Raw genomic sequence first — 21,451 nt, 5'->3', positions numbered from 1 at the left:
AAATTTAACCACCAATTTTTAGAATGAAATTTAAATTAAACATTCATTTTTTGGAATGAAATTTACACATCATTTTAAAAAAAAATATCTTTAATAAAATTTAAAATAATAATAATAAATACATATTCTATTGTTTGTTTTTTTCCCAACTATCAATTAATTCTAAATAAAATTGAGCAAAATGAACTTTAGCCATCATTTTTTTAAATGGAATTTATACTTTATTTGTTTTAAAAAATATATATGTAATATAATTTAAAATGAATAGAAGAATAATAAAATTTACAATATATTTTCACAGAATAAATTATATCCTTATTTTAAAAATAATTCTTTTTGTTTAACTTCTCTTTTTTTTAATGAATTTTTATAGTTCTCCAATTTTTGAATTGGACTTATGTGAGCCGATCTCATGAATATATCCTTCAGATGGCCAACCAGTCAATTTTCAGAGTGAAAAACAATGATTTTTCATGATTAGTGTAGGACATGAGACATGTTCTCGTGAAATAGCCTCGTAGGAGTTTTTATGAAATTTTTATTTTAAACTTGAGTAAATTAACATCCATAAATAACGTAAATAATACACGATTAATAAACTTGAAAACTCTAATAAAATTGTGTGAATTTACATATATTTCCTTATTTTCGTTAAATAATATTAATAAATACATGTCTTTTTTTGTTCGTTTTCAGGTATTAATGAATTTTATAATAATTGAAAAAAATAAAATTTCATTTTTGGAATGAAATTTACAGCTTTTTTAAATATATATATATATATATATATATATATATTATAATATATATATATATATTTAATGAAATTTAAAATAAACGACACAATGTCAGCAGCTTAATTCACTAAAACTTCATAGGAGTTCACTCATCCCAATACTACCTTCACTCTTGCATGTTTAACCTAGCAAAACTGAATGATAGTGAAAGATTTATGTTTTAGTTCGAATGTTGCTTAGTCTTTATGTCAAAATTTATATTTGTTACCTACGACGCATTATTTATTTCTTATAATTGTGATTTACAATGCAAAGCCCTATACTATGCAAATGGTGAATATAATGAGGATTGCATTGACGTGACTGTCAATTTTCCAAATTGTAAAACCCTATGCATGACAAACACAAATAATTGTTTGGTACCATAGTCAAAAAAATCAAAATGAATTTAAATTAATTTTATGTGTAATAATTACTCTTATATACATCAAATGGATAGAAAAAGAGGAATAAAAATGAAATCAAATCGTTTTTATGTAAAACTAATTACCAATACCCAACCCAAGTTTTAGATCACACTAAAAAAAGGTGATCATTACTTTACTTCTTTATGTTACAAGTATATAATAACAATCACAACTGAAGATGAGAATGAGATGACAATAATAACATTATTTGGAAAAGTTGCAGCGTCTTTTGTTGGATGTTCTATTGAAGATTTTATTCAAATTCATGACCAGGTATAAGATAAAACAAACAAATGATTTTATATCTACATAAATATTGCATCTAACAATAAAAATTTTCAATGCAGAATTTACCAAATAACCCATATAAAGATTCGCTAAATCAACCAAGCTTCAAGCTCTACAATTTACCAAATAACCCATATAAAGATTCGCTAAATCAACCAAGCTCCAAGCTCTACACATTCTTGTTCAAGTTAGATAATTCATTGGAAAAACGTGATGAAGTGTTAAAAATTGTGGCATAAGCTATTGAGATACATGTCAATTATCCAACAACAAATGTCAATATCAAGAAATGGAGATCTCGAAAGATTATCAAGCCAACTAAACAAAGCTGTGTACCACCAAAGGTAGAAAAATCAAATGAAATAAATATCAACAAAAACATGAAGATCCATGAAGACGAAGATGAAATAGAGATTCGAGATGAAGAAACAATTGCCGAGTACAAAAAAAAAAGATAAGAAGATAAAAACCGATGGACACAAAAAGATTTCAAGGGGTCTTCAAATCAAAGACAAGAAAATGTGATGATTTCATTTGCAACTAAATAATTAATTATTTATCTATTAAAAGTTATTCTTATTTCAAAAATAATTTAAACACATTTAAATATCATAGACAAATTATCTCTATTTCTCAACGTGCAACGCACGTGCATTTATCTAGTTTAATATAATACTATTAATACAACTGTTTTTTTTTAAAAATATTATTAATAGCAATTATTTTGATTATTTCCGTTAGATTAATTGATTTTATGCGAGTCGAATTTTTACATAAAAAAAAGTTGCATGGATTTGGCAGTTTCACAATCAAGTTTGGTTTTTGAAAATCGATTGAACTTATTACTAGCTATTGTTTCGCCCTCACACTATTGGCAACTTAAAAAGCAAGGCATCCAATGGCACAAATTAAAGAAGAGCTTCAAATTTCTTGGCTACATTTTCCTATTTCAGCCTGCCCATAAATCACTTTCCCCAAATCATCACTGAACAAATAAATTCCTCTCAAATTTTACGTAATTGCAAATTCTATAAAGCGAGAAAAGATACTTCCTCTTCGACTCTAGATTAGTTTTTTCTTCCGAAAATACCGCCTCAAATATAACGATTGTGAAATTGAGGTCACAATGCAGATGCCAAGAGACATAATGCTAAACCGAGCCACTCTGCTATTCGCCGTCTCGCTCACCTCCCTCATATCCATTTCCCTGCACAAGAAAACCAAACATATTTAAAAAATGTAAGCTTTCCCCACCCGGAACATTACACCCCACTCAGCCAAATAACAGGTAAGGAAAAAGCAAAATACCCATGGAAATTTTACCTAGACATCATATAATTCATATTTTCACGAATTGCTTGAACAATTCCTTCCAGCTTTTTTAACTCAAGTTCGAGACCCTACAAACAAATATAATATACGATCCATGAGAATGCAACGGAGACTTAAGAGTGACAGAGATTACAAGAAGGTCTCGAATATCAGCTATCCTCAATCCAGACAACCATATAATGACAGATAGGAATTAAATAAACTAGCCTCGATTTTTTCTTTTTTCGCTACCGAATCCCAATCTTTTGCAGAAATTCCAGTTTTCCAGTCAATGCCCACGGTCACGGTTTTACCTCGATGTTGCTCTCCATCAACGGAGAAGCACGCCGTGTAGCTACCAGTCTCAGTTGTAGTAAAATAAAACTGACCGTAAGAGACCTTCTCTTGGTGATAGAGATTGTTTCCATACGGTGAAGTAACCTAAGATGCATAAAACAAGTAAAGCGTTAGGACAAAAACAAATTAAAACGAGTTTGTAAATCCTAAGGCTATTGCAACGGTGTCGTGCCCCAAGAGCATGAGCTAGATTTTGTAAGCTGAACCCAAATTCATTAAATTTCCATCTTCCAGTCTTAAATACTCTGAAACTCGTAATACACACACCAAGGTGTCAAAGAAACTATATTTTTCTTTGTTTATGTATACTATTATATCAAGCAAGATGTCTAGAGTACCTACTTTGTTATGCCAAATATTGGATGGATAAAACTACTCTTGAGACACCCATACACCCAATCTGAAACTAGAATTCATATCCGTCTTCATTGATTACAATCATCATGCCATTTTGCTGGGCCATGCGTAAAATTTTGTCAATTTCATCAAAAAAAAAAATCTTTTATCCAAGAAATGCAAGTACCAAACACCTGTTTATCTAAGGATTACTGAAAAATTAAAAGGGCAAAATGAAGTCTGATTGAAAATTTATATTGAAGGTAATCGAAGATCAAATCGACGCCCAAATTACATCACTCAATTCTCCGTTTTGCTGCACACAGACAGAGAACAGGCATTGTGTAAAAGGGAAAGAGTGATGCTTAACCTTAACAGAGATAGAGGGTGAGACGGTATGATTCACATCATCGTTTTGGCCGAAGAAGGAGTGGTAATCGCCCAAAACGACAACGTTGTTGTGTAATTCCTCCGACACGCACTTCGTCCCCGTACTCGGAAGGTCCACCCACAACCCTCTCACTGCCGGCGCCACCACACACGCCACCAGTAGCACCGCCGCTGCCTCCACCAACTTCATTTCAATAAACACTTCCGCTGAAAGAAAACACTTTTAGTTGGGTGTATATATGTGTGTAGTACGGCTACCCGTATATGTTTGTGAGAGAGGAGAGAGGGACTAGATGAGGTTTTGCGGTGGAAGTGAGCCAACGCGCGTGAATTTGCGAGTGGGTTAGAGGAATCAAAGTGTTGGCGCCACGCAGTTCAAGTTTCATTTCAACCAATGAAATTGCGCCTTTTGTTTGACTAGGTTCTCCAGTTCGGACAAAGATCCAGCGAAGACAGAGTCTACCCACGCGCGTCATTTTTCTTTGGGCTCTAAGATTTATTATACATTAGCTAGACCAGGAATTATGGACCCCGAAATATTGCCGAAGGGCTGATTTTTCAAATTCTAAATGGGCCACCTTTGGCCCGTCCCAGTTTTTATGATGGTAACTGCCAAGCCCGTGCCCCGTAACCATGAAAACCCAAAAACTGGAGAGAATAAGCTCACGTCCTCTACCCACGGCATTTTATGGAAATTGAGAATAATATATTTTTGGCCGTATTAGAAATGGAATAATGGCATAATTAATTAATATTAGCGGGACATGAGACACCCGTAGAAAAAAAGAGAAGTGTTTTTTTTTTAAAAAAAAGAATTAAAATAATATTTATCAATTTTTGAAATTAAAATGTCCAGAAAGAATATACGATGAAAAAAGAAATGTGGATTATAAAGTTAGAGGGTAAAAGGTATTTTTAAAATGATAAAAAAAAAATTCGTCAACATATCAAAAATTAGTTACTCAAAAGATTTTAACTTTAATTAATAGCATAGATTCGTTCATTTCAACCGATGGAAGAATAAACTATTCACACAATTTCTATGTCAACACTTTTTTAAGACGAAGATTTTTTTTTTCATCTGCAAATTAAAATCATAATCAAAATATTTTGTATTCAAAATTGTTACCTAAAAACAACAAAATGGTTCTGGCATTAGCTGGATCTTGCCCCTCATTCATTACATTCAATGAATTTTAGTTAGCGCTACTCTATATTATTGATGTGTCTTTTCATTGGTCTGAATTTGATTGAGAGTACGTACGGAGCGTCCTTCCGCACGAATTCACCAAAGCCTTTTTTGTTTTTTTATATACTCGTTACAACTTCAAGAAATTCGTAATCTTTTCTATTACATATAGACAAACGGTATGTTTAAATGCTTCTTTGTATCTTTATTTTCAAGTAAATGTTTGTTAAGATTTTGACATAACTCAATCTCAAAAGTTAGCTTAAGAAGAGATGATTGCTCAAATTTATATATACAACTTTCAAAAAATCTATCCAAACGACATATTAACAATAGGTGACATTCATAAATATGATAGATAGTTCAAAGACATCATTATGCTCTCAACTGATGCTAGAAGTTGGTTTTGAGGAGTACATATTTAAAGGCTTCATTCCGATTTCAAAAATATTGCTCTCTTTCAATATAGAGATACTCTACACACGTATATGAAAATCGATTCGGAAACTAATTAAACACTCAAATTAATTAAATCTGGATTCTCATCAAACCTTCATGAGTTCGATTGCTCGAAAATATTATGATTCGAATAATATAGTAATTTTTTTTACTCGTCCAATAATTATTTAGGTAAGGATACAAAATCTTGAAGCGCCCAGTGGACCTATAATTTACCAAAATTCAAAGTTACCCGACCCTAGATAGAGACTGCATATATCTTTCATTTGATCGACTCAGATAGATTCGACCCGATGTTTTGTTAAGAGAAGAAAGGCATACATTAATTTCAGACAACTTGTTTGAAAATTTTCAATCAACGCGGCTTCAAATAGTGAAGTTTGTAATTTCTTATAGGCCATAATGTCATTAATTGGTGTATCTCAAATATTTAATGTTTATGTTAAAGATTGAAACTTGGATCTAATTAAATCCCAAAAGCTAGTTCAAGGGGGAGGATTGTACAAGACCATATACACAACTTTAAAGTATCTTATCCAACCGACGTGGTACAACTAACATTTTATACATACATACATACATACATAAATGTGAATAATATATGTGACAGATTCGTCGTAATTTCATGGCAGTTATCCACTTTACAAAGAATATGGATATATATGACATAACTAAGAACGGAGATGGCAATGTTAAATAATTACCTAGGATACATAACTAGGACGATAAGGATGTTGTATATATGTGTATACACACACAGATACATACACGAGCGTGACAAGATTATAAAATCTCTTTTTCTTCTTACATTTGATTGTCTTCCATCATGACCATGTCTTTTAAAATGTAAGATAACAACATTGACAGACAAAATTGTAATTTTTGTGTTTTATATTCGTTTTTATGTTTCGGTTGTCAATATCATCGAATTTCGGTTTTAGCTTTGTATTTTTCAATTTTACTCAATTTTCCATAGGGAACTAATGTATCACCATACACATGAACACCATGCTGGCTTTACTCGTCAAGGCGACATCAAAACTAAAATTGAAAAATATAACAAAACAAACATAGCCTATATTAAAAAAACAAAATAAGTATAGAATATGATTATAATAATTTATACATCATTCATATCTTCACAATCCGATTTAGTTTAACCTATATTCAGTGGCGGAGCCAGAAATATGGCTCTGCCCGAGCTAGAATTTTAAACTCTAGAATCTTTTAATAATTTAAATTGATATACCCGGGCTAATATCATATTATTCCAAAATCATACAAAATTTACATATAATTTTTTTTAAAAAAAATTGGACCACCCGGGCTTCATGTTGCTCCACCACTGCCTACATTGATGATATTAAATTAAACTGTCACCATTACATTAAAAAATTTAGAGTATGTCTCTTGTGAGACGGTCTCACGAATCTTTATCTGTGAGACGGGTCAACCCTACCGATATTCACGATAAAAAGTAATAATTTCAGCCTAAAAAGTAATATTTTTTCATGGATGACCCAAATAAGTTATTTTTCGTCTCACAAAACACGACTCGTAAGACCGTCTCACGCAAGTTTTTACCAAAAATTTATTTAATACATAATTATAATCGTCAGATTTACGGTGAAAATTATACTTACATCTCATTCATTCAGAATGTCATTAAACTATCCGTCAGTTGGTAACTTCTTTCTCGACCTAATTCCTTAAATGTGGACATGGAATTTTAAAGGCTATTTTATCATCACCACGTTATAACGCGTGTAATCGCATTTTCAAAGCAAAAGACGTCTTTTCTTTTTAAGTGGTTGAACCGTGCATAGTGCATACCACAAGAGAGAATCGCGAATCCAAATCCTACATATAAAAATAAAAAGTGACAACTTTGAAACCCAAAAAGTCAATCCATGCATACGTAAACTTATTGGCCCATCATACAGTTACATTTTTACTCAGAAATCCATCATTATTATATGAATTATTAATTGATCTCATTTTCCACTGCACCTTGATTTCTGAGAACGAATAATAATAAATAAAAAGAAAAAAGAGAGAGATTCAGATAATTAATAAAGAAAGATAAGGACCCGGAAACGCGTTTTTTTGTTTTGTCATGCATGACAGAGAAGCACGAGCTGTTTTCTTATCCAAAGGGTTAATAGTTCAATTCTTGAATCCCACTACGTTATGCTTAAATTTATATATATATAATATAGTTACGTGGACATCGATTATTCATAAATTCATTTAAAATTTCTATTATATACCAGGTTTCATTCTTTAATCAATTTTTATAGACTTCAGCGTCGATCTTGGTGCATGGTAGGTCATTTATATAGTTTGTTTCTTAACAAGTATTTTATTTTTATATCAAACACAAATAAATGGAGTTTAAAATTTTAATTTATTTTGAAAAATTAGTGAAATTGAATTGTTTTACATAAATAACCTTCGAGCCTCGATTGTATTCGTACGAGTATATACGCGCGTGCACACATACACACTCTCTTTTTTTAATCAAATTTTCAAACACAAAGAACACTCGAGGAAGCTGCTAATTACGGAATCCTATTTTATCATTCTAGCAGCAGTACTCCCCTATTGTAATAGGACATCAATTTTTTTTTTTAAGTTTTAGTCCAAGATATATATATATATATATATATATTGATTTGTATATATTAATTAATAATATTAAGGCACCCCATGTGGCCAAATGACTTGTTACTACGAGCTAGGTGTAATTAAATTCAGAAATTTATTTTGATTGTTTCCTTGTCAAGTCATTTTCGGGGATAACTTGTGCATGGCTACAAGAAATGTGGATTATTTTATACTTAAATTTGTGTTTATTGATGGTAAAATATGGATTCCAGACTGACAACTAAAATTTACAAGTCTTCCCTTTTAATTCTACGAGGAATATTTTGTTGGCCTTTTGAAAAATTGGCATCTCTCATATGCACATATACACAGCATGTTACTCGCCAAACGGAGGGAATTAAATATTTATGAGATTTTCTCATTTAAATTTGGTCAATTATTTTCCCATTTTCTGAGGAAGACTCAGTCCAATTTCCGCATTATTAATTAATACATCATCTTTAGAGGAAGCAAATTGAATTTGTATCATTGTTTCGATCGAGTTTTCCACTTCCCCAAACTCTATTAATTTTGATTATTTTTTTTCCGATTGCTAGCGTCTCGCGCTGAACATATCAGCATTTTTTGTTATTGTATCAACAATTTCTGATATCATATCAACATTTTTAGAACCAGGCCGAAATTTTCTTGTGTCACGACAACATTTCGGCGAAATAGCACTAAAAATTGTTTTCATGTAAACTAATTACAACAATCCAAATTATGATGATCACCCTCGTCAAATCAAAGAACAAATCATAATTCAATACTCATTAGAAATACACTGAAATTTAAGATTATGAGACTTAATGCATAACCGTGCATGACTCAAATTATCTAATCGATCGACTAACAAGAACTACTCAAAGATTAAGAATAAAAGCAAATTTATACCTATTCATGTGGAGATATCTATTAGTATCGACTAAGCACAATAACAAGAAATTTGAATACTGGCAACTACAAGGATAAGTCGATATCCATCTTTTTAGACTGTCTATTGACTATAAACTAAAGTTAGAGACTATATTTACAAATAATATATTTCAAAAATTTGTACTGGTTCAAGATCGCATTTTAAAATTATATCAACCTCGAGATTAATATTTATATTCAGTAATGGATTTGTGTGAAAATAAAGTTTGTCAATTATAATGTCGATATTCCAAAAATAAAAAACAACGTAAGCTACAATTAGGGCAATATATACGTGAGTGATTATATATTGAATCAATGCCAACAATGATTTCGGTCTTGTTAAGGATATGCTTTGTGAGGATCTAACGAACCAAATTGATTAAAGACATGTCTTTTGTATATAATGATAATTGGTTCCATTGTTGTTTATAATGTACATCTCACATTATGTTAAAAGTGTTATATAAAAAGTTGTATATATTATTTATGAAGAAAAAACTATATTTTTTTTTCAAGCACTATAAATATTATTAAGGATATCAACATTGTCATGCCCATATTTGACAAGTTGTCCCTCGAATTTGAATATCAGAATAGTATATATATTCATAATTCAATGGGTCGTGTCTATTTACTTTTTCCTAAGGAAATGAATTTGATTGAAATCTATAAGGAAATATAAGGATAGGTAATTCAAGAGGTAGACTAGAATTATTTATTCATAATAATGAAATTTTACTGAACAAATGTTCCAACCCCACTGTACCAACACATATTTTTCCAACGTGCTTATATTATCACTCACACGCAGAAACTTCAAATGAGTCACTCATACCAAAATTACCCTAAGTCAAGTAAGCTTAACTTTGGATTTTTTAAGTGATGAGCTCCCGAAAGAATATGCACATTGATGATATGAGTAATACATATCAAATCTTTTTTAGTTCTCATTATGTCTCATACTTACACAGTTTTGGAATCTCGTTCATTCTTGGACGTGTATCACAATCACTCTTTCTTCAGAACATGACGTCTTCGTCGCGGCTATCTCATCGATCTACCAACATTGGGAATTTAGAAGTGGTTCCAACGAGTTCAAGAGGTGGATCCCGTACGTGACACTTGTAACGCATGTTCAAGAGATATCTTCCATGTCACGTAGCACTTTTCGCAGCATAGCACTTATTTCCCGGTATTCCGACCAACGACCGTCTCTAATACCACTATGTCACGCCCAAATTCGACTATTGTCCCCGCTGTACAAACACATGTTTTTTTCGTGTTCTTAGATCTTCACTCATACGCACCTTGAGAAACTTCTCAAAGGGTTACCAATCTCATAATTAACCTAAGTTAATTAAAAAATCTTTAACTTTAGGCATAGTTTGGTACATGGGATAAGGGAAGGATTGATAAATAATCATCCTTATCCCATGTTTGGTACCTTTTTAAAAAGCCCATGATCCTTGATAAATAATTTTTTAGAAGGATAAAATGTCTCTTCTATTAGGTGTGATAATTTTAATTTAATGATAAAATACACTACAAATGACTTAATTGTTCTCAATTTATAAATCTATGCTAGTAGGTAGAAATTAAAATCAAATAAATATTTTTATTTATTTTTATATATTATATAATATGATAATTATATAAATGAATTCGAGATAATTATATAAATAATTTTTATAAATATCAATAAAATTATTAGTATCATTCGAGTAACTTTAAAAATTTATATTTGACTTGACTCACAAAATCAAGGGCTCAATTATCATATTATAGCAACAACTTTGAAATTATAAATTTATTATGATAAGGTTAATTTTGTCATTACAATCTAATATATAAATTTAATCACTCTTATTAAAATCATACCAAACATTAAATATAATATCATAGATCTTATTTATCTTTAAGTTATTTTATATTATATATCACATGTTTATCCTATCATTTGTACCAAACTATGCCTAGAGTTTTTAAGTGATGAGCTTCTGATACAACTTGATAATATGATTGATACATATCAAATCCTTTTAAGTCATCGTCAATTTTACAATCTTATACATATACAATTTTGAAATTTTGTTCATTTTTGAGCGGGATATCAGAAAGATCATCAGAAAAATATAAAACTTAAACGTTGGACTGAAACTGAAAAGTTCTTAATTAATTATCAACGCGGTTAGCTAGAGCAGTTGTTTTCATGTGAACCAAGTGAAATCCGATTCTTTCATCAGCCCATTACTGGATACTATCTGTCAGCCAATATTGTAGTATAAATATTTATTGTACATTTATATTTTTTTAATAAAGTGTACATATTATATTATATAATTTATGCATTATACTATTCTTTGACCGAAGGGATCTTTCTATTTTCCAAAACTCTGCAGCTATAAATATCAACTCAGCCCTCCCCCTTCACAATCACTTACCATTTGCATTTCCCCTTCTCAAAACACACCAAAGAATTGAAACAGCTGCTGCAATAAAATCGAAAACAATAAGTTGATAAAAAGCATTTCATTGCTTATTTTCTAAGTTGCAATCTTTTTCAAGAATGTTGAAGGCAGAAAGCAATATCCCATTAACGAAGAACTCGAAAGCTCAGACGAAAAAGAAGTACAAGGGAGTGAGAATGAGGAGTTGGGGATCATTTGTTTCGGAAATAAGGGCACCAAATCAGAAGACAAGAATCTGGTTGGGCTCTTATTCCACACCAGAAGCTGCGGCGAGGGCTTACGATGCTGCACTTTTGTGCCTCAAAGGCTCTTCTGCAAACCTAAATTTCCCACTTTCAAAAGCTTTGCAGCAAAAGCTTAACCCTGAAAATGCAGACATGTCTCCTAAGTCCATCCAACGAGTCGCGGCGGCAGCGGCCAACACCACGTTTCTTGAAAACTCGCAAAACCCGAACCCACAATCTCCGTTTTCTTCTTCTTTTTACCCCGGCGCTTCATATTCATCGTCGACAACTAATGCTTCGAATTCCTCGCCGTCACTTTCTTCATCTTCTTCGAATAACTACGATTCCAATATTCTGCAAATTGAATATGACCCCATCTCCTTAGCTGCATCATCTGCATCTGAACATCACGATTACATGGCTATGGCTTCCAGCTGGTACAACTTCGATTCTCCCAAGTACAATGACATATTCAATGGGGTGTCCTTTGATCCATTGATGGTGGAGGATTCGTACGAAGATAACGATATCAGATTATGGAGCTTCTGCTGATGATCATAAATATATATTATCAAGAACTGGAGTTTATATTATTTATTTATTTATTTGATGATCTTCTGTTTATTTCTTGAAGGCATTAATCTTGTACTGACATTGACAGGAAAGGAAAATTTTCATATATTACGCACTCTGTATTTTATTTTATTTTTAGTGTTCATTGATTAAGTTTAAAGGATTTCACAGGAGGGACATATTCATTGCCTCCCCCATGTGAATTCCTGTGTATTATGTATTAATTAGACACGCCAATTATCTGGAATAGGAGTATGTTTTTTATTTTACAGTATACGTCATTTTTTATGTTGAAGTATCTTGAAATTAAAGCATATAATTTTTTAACTTCCATTAATTTTAAGTGTAATTTGATTTTTTAAATTTAAATTAATTACTATGATACATTAATGATGAATAGTTATTAAAATAATATTGGTCAAACATTTAAAAAAATGATATTCTCAATGTATATTTAAAAACACTCAAATACATTTAGATATTGTCATTTTTAAAAAATAAATTTTGCCAATATTTTTCCTCAATTAATTCACTTAACAATAATTTTTTAATGATCCAATCCAAACTTCTTTTTAATTCATTCCCTTCAAGAAAATTATCATTCTGTAAAAATAAATAAATATTAGCACTGTCATTCTAAGAAGTCATGAAATTGCCAACAACTTATACTTCATCTGTCATTAAAGTTTCGAGTTTGAGACAAATCCGTTAATTCAGAAAAATAATACTAAGTCTGAAATTTTATTTATGAATCAATTTGATTAGATTATGAAATAAAACATTATATTTATACATTTACATCCAATTGAAAGTACTGTACGCATAAATTTGTGTTGCCGAACGCGTTTTCATGTGCTTTGGACAATAAAAATTCAAGCTCAACTCCTTCTTTATTTAAAAAAGTAAAAACAAGAACAAAGCACAAAATATTTATTCGTGATAAAACAAATTAAATTGAAAGGGGCAAATTTTGAAACTAGTAATTGAAAATTTTTGATTTTTATCCAATTTTCAACATGGAGTTGTTCTTCTTTTGTTAGATTCGCAGAGTCCCATTTCTGTATGTTTTTCTTACATTGTACTTGGTCTTTTCCAGTGAATTATTTAATCTTATGACCTACATAAATATGCATTGAACATATGACACGCCACCATTTGATATTAATTTCAAAGTTTATTTTATTAGCATATCATGTGGTCTTAAACCGTCAATCAATCAAAAAAAAAAAAAAAAAACTCTTATTTCTTTGGTGTCGCGATTTTGTGGACTTGGCTTCTGGGCATCACGTGAAAAACATCTGATGTACTGGTGTCTAAAATCAAGATTTTCACACGATAATTTTATAAAATAGGATTGATTACAAATTAAATAATTCTTTAAACATGATAATTTTTATTACTTTTAAAATTAATTATTTTTCTATTTTTTTTTATCTGTAGTGATGTAATGATTTAAAATTTTTAAAATATAAAAAAAGATAGGATTTGATTTTAAAATATAGATAAAAAAATTATGGTTGAAGACTTAAAAAGAGATCGAGGATATTTTATGAAAATAAAAAAAGTTTCATCGATAAAGTTAAAAAAGTAGGCATAAATTTATTTTTAATTAAGACTTCACCAAAGTAATTAGAAGTGAGTTAGTATCCACAATTTTAATTGATGATTGAAATTTGGTTTTAGATTATTGGAAACAATACGTTTTTAGTCTCACGCCTTTGTAACGCGATGTTTCTAATCAATTAATAGATAATTATTAGTTTGAGTGATACTATAACAATTATTCAGCAATCAATTATATTGTCTACTAGAAATTATTGACTTTGCCACAAAAATTTTTCAATTTAAGATAGCTTTAAGTTATATCACACGGGAATCAATTCTAATTATTCTTATTTACATATCTGAATCGATAACTATAGGCGAAAATACCAAGTATTTTGATGAAAATGACCCAAAATATGATAAAATATATATAGAAGACTAAAATTGGTAGTGACACTCAAGTTGTATAACTGGATCAGATTGAAATTTTGCCAAGAAACTACACACACATGAAGTTAGTTTATGGACTTCTCGTTTGAGCTGATTTCTTGTGTTAAAATTTGTAAGTAACGTTCTATCTAGTAAGTTAATAAATTTGGAGATAACAAAACTTTTAAAAAATTTATATAAAATATTATTCGAGCATTCGTGTTGGAACTAAGTTTACTAACCATTTCTATTTTTTTTTTAAAAAAACCCCATATCTATTTATTTTTTGCAGGCCTCCGACGAAACTCAACATTGACATTTGCTTAAAGTTGCTAGTGAGCAAAAATATATCTAATATTCAAGTGATATCCTTTCATCTCCGTTCCATAATCCATATGGATATGTCGATCCTGACAGAAGTATTCAACAAACACAATATGTCTATGAAGTTGATGATATGGCTTATAGTTTATGTCGACTATTATAAAATTTCATTCGCCAAACAAATAACTTAGAATTCGGTCTTTGAATCACAATCATGGTTTCTTCTTCACCAGTTTTTCCTTCATCCTCTCCACGGCGCTTTTCAGAGTCCCTTCATCTTTGCAGAAAGTAAACCTCACAAGATTCTTTCCATCTTCCGGATTCAGATAAAACACACTCGTCGGGATCGCAACCACCCCAACTTCCTTGATCAGATACTCGCAAAAGGCAATGTCGTTCTCAAGGCCAAAAGGGGTGTGATCCACCACCACGAAGTAGGTTCCACTTGATGGAAAAACTGTGAAGCCCACCGACTTTAAACCCTCTACCAGGATAGTTTTCTTCACAATGTAATCCCTTCTCAGCTCTTCGTAGTAAGATTCTGGAGCCCTAAGAGCCGTTGCAGCGGCATTTTGCATTGGGGTGGACGTTGCGAAAGTGAGGAAAGAATGTGCCTGCCTCACTCCCCAGGTCAAGTGTGGGGGAGCTATGGCCCAACCAATTTTCCAGCCCGTCAGTGAGAATGTCTTCCCCAAAGAATTTAAGGTTATGGTCCGGTTGTACATACCCGGAAGCGATGCAATGGAAATGTGGTCCATTTCGAAAGCTAACTTGTCATAAACTTCGTCAGAGAATATCAGTACGTCATGCTCGATACAAAGGGAGGCAATAGCATCAAGCTCTTCTCTAGTGAACATTTTCCCCGTGGGGTTATGTGGAGTGTTCATCAGGATGGCTCGTGTGTCTTTCGAAATAATTTTTCTGAGTTCGTCAATTGGGACAGAAAATTCTGGGGGGCGTAATGTGACGCACTTCATTTTAGCACCTGCCATGGATAATGTAGCTTCATAGGAATCGTAGAACGGAGCAAAGAGGATAACTTCGTCACCGGGATTTATTAAACCTAAAATTGTTGCAGCAATTGCTTCTGTGCATCCGGATGTGACAGTGACCTCCTTTTCAGGATCAACCACAAGGCCGGTATCTTTCTTGAAACGCTCGGCCACAGCTGAATTCAGATTGGGAACTCCATATCCACGAGCATATTGATTTTTACCATCCCTAATGGCTTGAATAGCTGCTTCTTTGACGAACTCTGGACCATCGAAATTGGGAAAGCCTTGTCCAAGGTTGATAGCTCCATGCTTGATGGCAAGACTGCTCATTTGTGTGAAAATTGTGGTTTTGAACTTCTCCAAGCGCTTGGCAACCTGAAAAGGGTGGTAGCCATATGAAATACACAATCCAATATCATCGAGGTTAATTAGCAGAAAATCGTTTTATGATCAATTAATTCACAGGCTGCAGCAGTATTTTGTGGCGATAGAAGTCACTATAGCCCAATACAGACAGGAAACTGAAACTTCTGAGCATGTAGTGAAGATCACAACACATAAAAAGCCAGCTAAAATTAGAAAGTAAAACAACATGCTTCCACCATCAATAGTCTACAAATTGAAGAAAATAAAAATATGGTTCCTGCAAATTGATGAAAACAATCACGCATTTACAGGAATGCTACAAAGATAATGATGGGACCATCCTCCTCGAGTAAAAGACGACTCTTTCAACCATGGAGAATGAGGCCAAAGTAGAAAACAAAAACTTTAAAATGAGGAAAATAATGTGTAGTAAATGTTGAAACAAACAAGTGATCCGACCTGAAAGCAAGAGACTTATGATAATTCATCACTCCAAGTCTCCAACATTGAAACAGAACCTTTTTTTAATTCGAATGTTCAACATCTCCAATAAAATGGATATTTTTTGTAATCATGCCAACACGACAATCAAAAAGTACTAGAAATGTGAGTTTACTGATGGCCAAATTTAAAATGCACAAGGCCATATAATTGAAGATTTTGGCACCACAACATAATCAATAACTGGTGTGAACAAAAACAAAAAAAAAAAAAAAATCAGACGGCAAATCTCTTATTTATAGAATTCAAATCATGGACAAGTTTCTCCAGGAATCGGGTAATGAGAGCCGAGAACGAAGAAATTAATCTCGTTTTCTCATTAAAGAAGGAATGCTTGCTTACAAACTTTCCTCCTTATAGGTCTTGGCCTCCCATTTTCCCGTTTTCCATGCAATTCTGTTCCACTGCAAAACTCAGGATGCTGAAAACTATTGGGAGACTTTGATGATAATCAAGAGACTTCCAAATTCCAACTAAAAGTCACATATTCCAATTACCACACGTTTCCCCAAATCGAACTCCGTACAATCTCCCACCATAAATTTAACTCCCAACAATCAAATCAAACTCAACATGCCAACAATTAGGGTTCAGAAACAACAATCAACGCGAAATTGAATCTTGCACAAAACCAATCAAAAGGGTCCACCAAAAACCCATATCAAAAGATGCCCATCCAACAAAGCAAAGAAAAAGTAAACCAATAAATGGGCATAACCTGGAGAGGAGGTGGTTTCTGTATTGATCCATCCAGAGTTGTAACGGGTTCTTGCTCAGTCGGAACGCAAGTGGATACTGTGGAAGCCATAAAAGCCGGAAGCCCTGTGCTGCAGCCAATGCTAGAGATTTTGAAGGGCTTGAGGGTGTAGAGTATAAGCATTTGGTGGGACGATGTCCAGGTACAATGAATTGAACCACGATGTACAGAGCAGGGGTGAAGCTATCCTTACAGGATCGAACCTGTTGTGGAAGGAATCTTGATTCACTTTTTCGTTTGAAATTTGAGTCGATCATTCTTTATATATATATATATATATATATATATATATAATAATAATAATAATAATAATAATAATAATAATAATAAATTTATTGGGAAAGCAAAGAGCAAATACAATCACAATGTCTTAAAGTTTCCTCCTCGTCCTAGTTTAAACTTTAAAAGCGCCATTTAAATGAAAATATTTAATCTTTAAAAGTAATATCGTGCTATTAGAAACCTATGGATATAAATATCCGTGGACTAATTTGAATAAACTTAATCGAACATATCTTGGGCCGTTCAAATGAGTTGGATGAAGTAATCAAGAACAACTACAGGCCCATTAAGGCCCATGAGTATTTGATTCTACCCAATTATCACACTTACGTCTCAATTTTCTGTGTGTGAGGCAAATGAATAGTTTTTTTGCGATTTAGTGAAATTTATAATACAAAATGTAATTATTGTGCACTTATCATGATGTCACGTGCGATAAAATTTTAAAGAAAATGGAGCCCTCCATGAATTTTAAGTCAAGAAAAAAATATAGAATGGAAGCATGTAAACAACAACAATAATAAAATCATCAGAACATTTAATTATTATCTGAATTAACAATTCATAAAATTTGCTATATCATAATGCAAATTGATGGCCGTGACCTAAGGCAAAAAGTTGATGCCCTTACTGTCTCATTTGGTATTTGGTAGACATTAATATTATCAAACTAAATAAGTATAAACATATCGTTCTTTTTTCAATGAAACATTTCGAAAATAAAAAAAAAATCGTCTAATTATGTATATAAGTAAGCTACTCACAGGACCAAGTTCTCTCGGTCCACTTAATTTTACTAATCTTCTATTTAATTATGATCGATAAGTCTAACCGATTCATTTGATTACACGCAAGTATTTAGTTTCAAAATGTATTGTTTTATTTAGCATAACACTTTTGATCGAAAAAAATCTGATTGATTTCGTATCCATCTTTTAATTATCAAATTTTACATTGATAGTTTCAAAACGATAAGATATTAATTGATTTATATATATTTGGTTAAAGTTATGAATTATTATGATATATATATATATATATCAACGCATATCTCATCATCTTATTCCGATTCACGAGCCAATCAGTGCTAAATTTCTAAACATAAATAACATCTGTATTTAAAAGTATTGAACGAATTAACAATTAAAGTTGTTACCTAGAAAAATAAGAATAGGTAAGAAGGGTTTAAAAGATGATTGGAAATGCTTTGGACAGATTATTATTTGCCAATAAAGATATATAAAATTATTAAGAAAGCTGCGGCCAATATATATTTTAATTTGTGTGAGGTCAGAGGATTATTTAATGTGCGATATTTATGTTGTTAATTTAGATGGTTGATGTCATCAAAATTGGGATATGTATGTTACATGAGGGAACATTCCCAGGAATCTTCCCCTGTTCCAGTGATACCCTTTTCAAAATAATGTTATTAATTTTGTTAACCACGCGTGAGAGATGGATATTTCAGCAGCTACCCCATGGGGTCCAAGGGTAAAAACGTTACTTCACCTCTTGCGGTGGAAATTTGGATTTGTATCCTCTACTTTGGCTGAGTCTGTGCTGTTCTCTTTTTACACGAGATCATCTCGTTACGTCCGACAATTTGTCAAATTTATCTGATACTATGTGAGGTCCATGAGATGATCATCTCGTGTAAAAATTGCATAATGTTGTGTTTTCAACCACTGCAGATGATCTAAATCATGTAAATTTGTAGTAAATGACCATTAATTAGATATATCTCTTAGAAGTTGGAATTGTATAAAAATTTGTGGTTCCTTTTGATAGTTGTGAGTTAATTTTTTACCGCATACTCTCGTCTGAGAAATAAAACATTGTTTTGGGCAAAAGAGAGGAAATATGTTAGAAATATTTATAAGTAAAACGGACAAGAAGATCAAATTAAAGGACTGGCTTTGACACAATTAATGAAGTAGAAATGCCACAATATGGACTTACATCACAACAAATAAGTACGGATCAAAAGTTAGAAAATTCAGCGCAAGATTGAAAGATAAAAGACGAGATTACCAATTACATATCATTATCTTGAAAGCACCAAATAGAAGCCGAAAGTAGGCGTCGTGACTTCCATCCTAGAACTAGTTTATTGGTTGCCAATTCCTCAACCCGATACCCATCATTGTATAATCCTATCAGCAACTTAGCTTGACAATGATTCCAAAAACTAATGTTCATCGGGTATGACCCGATCCCGGCCAGCCACTGCCCCCAGGAACACCAGTCGCCACCCCCATGGGCACGATCCAACGACCCCGCTATCCGGGGCCCCAAGAAAACCCGCTCCACCAACTCACGTGATCGGCCCTGCATTGGAAACCCGGCCTCCAGTGAGTCACAGATAGCCGAGTAATGTTGCAATGAGTCCATGAACTGGCCCACGAACCCTTCGTCTCCAGTGGGCCCCATTTCTTCTTCTACCAGAGTGATTAGTCGTGGGTTTAGGGTCTTGGACCCGGATAAGAATGAAGCGATTGAATCTGGGGATCGATGATTAAAATGTGGTAGCTGTAACATGCAGTTTATTATTAGAGCTTCTCCCCTCACCAACTTTAAGGACGACGGTTTGAATGTCTCGGCCGCATCCAGCCTACATTGGTGGAATGAGAATGGTTGACCTATGGACGCCGCAAACGATGTTAGGCGTCGGCCGGTTTCTTGGACGGTGCCGAACGAACGCCGCCCCCCACCTCCCCTGGATATGGCTGTGATCCGAAGATGGGGAGGCGGGGTCCCATCTTTTCTAGACACCAAGGCCTGCATCAGTGAGGCCCATTGGATACCTTCCATTATATCATAGTCAACAATATGAACCCTTCTATCACGAGTCACAGCTTCAAAAATAGCCTGATTTGCGGTGAAATGTCCGAATTTCAAATAAGGCGACATGTCTTGCAACAAATGAAACGCTGCCAAAACATCCGTCTGGCGGTGCTCGTCCTTGTACTGGTGGCCGCCGCCCTTCCCGCCGTCGAGCAGACCTCGTAAGGCGTCGGTGAAATAGGATGCCAGCCTCTCCATGTTGGTGCCCGCATTTGGCGACACCAACTCCTTGAGCCGAATCAATATCACCCTAGCCAACTCGCAGCATTTGTTAGCCCCCGCCAGGGCCTCAGCCGCCGCCATGAGGAGGTGGACGAGCCTCAACCCCTTGAAATCCTCCGTGCCGCCACCGCAAGATTCTTCATCTGTGCTCATCAGTGTGTGGCACTCCGGAGATGATAAAGTATTATAATACTCTTCACTCATGTCAGGACTAATTGATTGATCGTGATGTATCACAATATTTTGATCATCCATCATGGAGTCAATGAGGTTGTGGAAGTCGTCCTTTCCGCCGGAAAATTCCTCCCAGTCGACCACCGGTGACCAGTCGTTCCAATAGCCACCCTCACCGGCGGTGTTCGTGGTGGCCATGTCAATATAATGACTATAATTTGGAAAATCAAGATCCATAACCATTGCCATGGCTAAGAGAAGTGCTTGGCTGTTTACTGAATTGAACTGGGAGATGGAATGATTACAACGGAGGAATTAATATAAAGAGATGGATTAGCACTACTACTTTGATTTAAATAATAATTTGTCTAATCATTGGTTAATCCAATAATGTCAATACTACTTATATTTTAATAGTTTTATTTAACTTCTGAAGCCGTAACATCATTGTTTCATCCAAGAATCACAACGTAAGTTACAAAAAAAATTAATTACCTTCTAAAACATAAAACGCCGAAATTGCACATAAAGTTCAAAACACCAAGTTAAATATGTAAAAAATGGCTGGGATCCTATTAACTTAGTAATCATCAAAGTGAAAACTACTAGGCTTGGTTACTTGATATAGATAATATATTTGATCGGC

The 21,451-nt window shown here is 33.1% G+C and overlaps 4 protein-coding genes across 4 annotated transcripts; 1 reads left to right on the top strand and 3 right to left on the bottom strand.

The window, feature by feature from the left end:
- Window positions 1–2,373: 2,373 nt before the first annotated feature.
- LOC142545871 (transmembrane emp24 domain-containing protein p24delta5-like) lies at window positions 2,374–4,168 on the bottom strand. Its single transcript, XM_075653284.1, has 4 exons — window positions 3,867–4,168; window positions 3,032–3,244; window positions 2,816–2,892; window positions 2,374–2,699 (listed from the first exon to the last, which is right to left on the bottom strand). Exons 1-4 carry the CDS (start codon window positions 4,074–4,076, stop codon window positions 2,555–2,557), a joined length of 645 nt encoding a protein of 214 aa, XP_075509399.1. The 5' UTR covers window positions 4,077–4,168; the 3' UTR covers window positions 2,374–2,554.
- A 7,319-nt stretch (window positions 4,169–11,487) lies between these two features.
- LOC142545869 (ethylene-responsive transcription factor ERF014-like) lies at window positions 11,488–12,640 on the top strand. Its single transcript, XM_075653283.1, has one exon. It carries the CDS (start codon window positions 11,665–11,667, stop codon window positions 12,340–12,342), a length of 678 nt encoding a protein of 225 aa, XP_075509398.1. The 5' UTR covers window positions 11,488–11,664; the 3' UTR covers window positions 12,343–12,640.
- Window positions 12,641–14,673: 2,033 nt separating this feature from the next.
- Window positions 14,674–17,531, bottom strand: LOC142545868 (uncharacterized). Its single transcript, XM_075653282.1, has 2 exons — window positions 17,242–17,531; window positions 14,674–16,031 (listed from the first exon to the last, which is right to left on the bottom strand). The coding sequence occupies exons 1-2, from the start codon at window positions 17,401–17,403 to the stop codon at window positions 14,874–14,876; spliced, it is 1,320 nt and encodes a 439-aa protein (XP_075509397.1). The 5' UTR covers window positions 17,404–17,531; the 3' UTR covers window positions 14,674–14,873.
- A 2,023-nt stretch (window positions 17,532–19,554) lies between these two features.
- Window positions 19,555–21,067, bottom strand: LOC142544646 (protein NODULATION SIGNALING PATHWAY 2-like). Its single transcript, XM_075651676.1, has one exon. The coding sequence runs from the start codon at window positions 21,052–21,054 to the stop codon at window positions 19,600–19,602; it is 1,455 nt and encodes a 484-aa protein (XP_075507791.1). The 5' UTR covers window positions 21,055–21,067; the 3' UTR covers window positions 19,555–19,599.
- Between the last annotated feature and the right edge of the window lie 384 nt (window positions 21,068–21,451).

Source organism: Primulina tabacum, chromosome 5 (assembly GCF_025594145.1).
Source record: "Primulina tabacum isolate GXHZ01 chromosome 5, ASM2559414v2, whole genome shotgun sequence".
NCBI lineage: Eukaryota > Viridiplantae > Streptophyta > Magnoliopsida > Lamiales > Gesneriaceae > Primulina > Primulina tabacum.
This window is presented reverse-complemented; position numbering and strand designations above follow the sequence as displayed.